The sequence below is a fragment of the Seriola lalandi genome, unplaced genomic scaffold, assembly GCF_002814215.2.
Source record: "Seriola lalandi dorsalis isolate HSWRI2012SDOR001 ecotype SW California unplaced genomic scaffold, Sedor1 jcf7180002054588, whole genome shotgun sequence".
Classification (NCBI taxonomy): domain Eukaryota; kingdom Metazoa; phylum Chordata; class Actinopteri; order Carangiformes; family Carangidae; genus Seriola; species Seriola lalandi.
In genome coordinates, this window is record NW_019525141.1 from 759,404 (window position 1) to 761,031 (window position 1,628).

Sequence of the window (1,628 nt, forward strand, 5' to 3'; positions counted from 1 at the left end):
CCCCCCCCCCCCCCCCCCGCTCTGAGCATCTTCCCTGAACAGCTATCACATATCAGCACTTGATTCTCCTCTGTTTCCAGAGGCTTCCCAGAAGCCGATCGAGTGTCCGTCCCTGGATCACAGAGGGGCGGAAAACGGCGCCGACCTCTCAAGGTCACAGGGCTTGTTTTCATCAGATGAAACCATAAACCTTCCATTTCCCTCTCTCCGTCCATCTTTCCCTCCTCTACTTCAGCCAGAGCACTCACTCCACTTGTTTTGCACCAGTATCATACCATTATCCTCACTTTTCACAAATCACACACATCTACAGCAGCTTGATTGCTCCTGAAGAAGTCATCTCTCTTTCATGGTGCTGAGAGCGTGCTAAACTCCAAGGTGACTCTGAGGTCACACAGAACCAACAGTAAACTGATCTTTCCCCAGAGGAGCACAGATGAATCTTAGACAGAGCTGCTGCTGGAAGTCAATTTTCTCCCAGTTAAACGAGTGTAAAAGCTTCTCACTCACCGTTTATCTCGGCGTCTCTCCCGCTCTCTTTCACACTGGGTAAACAGTTCTCCAGGTAAACTCCATTGTGATAGCAGGTATTCCCCTCGCTCAGCTGTGGCGGCGGCTCCCAGCACAAACATGGAGTCTGCATGATGCCGCAGGGCCGGTTGGACGTGCTGGAGGCCAGACAGTCCTCCAGCCACTGGCACAGCATCTGACATGCCGCCATGCTGGGGTTGCGCTTCCCCACCACCAGGTACTCTGTTTTGAAATCCCAGTCGCTGTCCGCAGCGGCCGCGCCCGCCCGAGGGGGCCCCTTCCTCATTTGGAGGAACTGCTTTCCGGCCTCTAGGAAGGCCACGGGGGCCGAGGCGTCACACACCCTCACCACCTCGTCGAAGCTCTCCATGCCCAGGTAGGTGCGCGTGGTCTCCAGGAAGGAGTCGTACTGGAAGGTGCGCAGCTGCGACGGCACGCAGTACTCTGTGGGTTTGGTCACCTTGATGAAGATGGTGTAGCGCCGCGGGTCGGGGTTCTGCAGGGTCCAGGAGCAAGGCGTGGTGGGAAACACCGATGATGACAGGAAGAAGCCGAAGAAGCGACTCTGGACTAAGGTGGAGCAGGAGTCCGACTCCGGGCCTGAGGGGGCGGCGTGACACCCGCCCTTCATCAGCAGCAGAGGGGCGAAACACAATAGCAGCCTCGCCGGGCCAGGAGTCTGAGACACGATGCTCGCCATGGTTAAAAGATGGAGGGAAGGAGAACGTATCGAAGGCCGACGGCTAGTATCTAGACGACTCAACTTAAAGCTGCGCAGGGTGAAGGAAGAAGAGAAGGAGGGGGGAGGGGGGGGGTGGGTGATAACGGGGAAGAAGGCTTCTCTCAAAGATCCAGCGATCGGCCCATGGCGGCATCAGTCGACCCCGAGATTCACCAGAACCTGAGGAATGGAAGAGACAAGATATGAATTAGAGTTTGTATCTGATCAGACAACGGAATGGGATTACACTGATTGTATTTATCTCCGCAACCAGAAATCTCCATCAGCTGCGTTTGTTTGTGCTGTAAACTAAGAGCGACGGCAGCGTCTCGGGCCAACAGACAAACAGGATGAATAGAAGCTAATGGAGGGAGGG

General features: G+C 55.5%; 1 protein-coding gene across 3 annotated transcripts in view; it reads right to left on the bottom strand.

The window, feature by feature from the left end:
* The window catches only part of adgrb1a (adhesion G protein-coupled receptor B1a), a 115,169-nt gene extending 113,769 nt beyond the window's left edge, over positions 1-1,400 (bottom strand). For 2 of the 3 annotated variants that reach the window (XM_087177327.1, XM_087177328.1), the window contains exon 1: positions 511-1,295. In XM_087177327.1, the coding sequence (XP_087033453.1) occupies positions 511-1,231 (721 nt within the window). In that variant the 5' untranslated portion in view covers positions 1,232-1,295. Of the gene's footprint in view, positions 1-510 lie in introns of all 3 variants that reach the window. The other variant, XM_023419008.2, reaches the window with a different exon arrangement.
* Between the last annotated feature and the right edge of the window lie 228 nt (positions 1,401-1,628).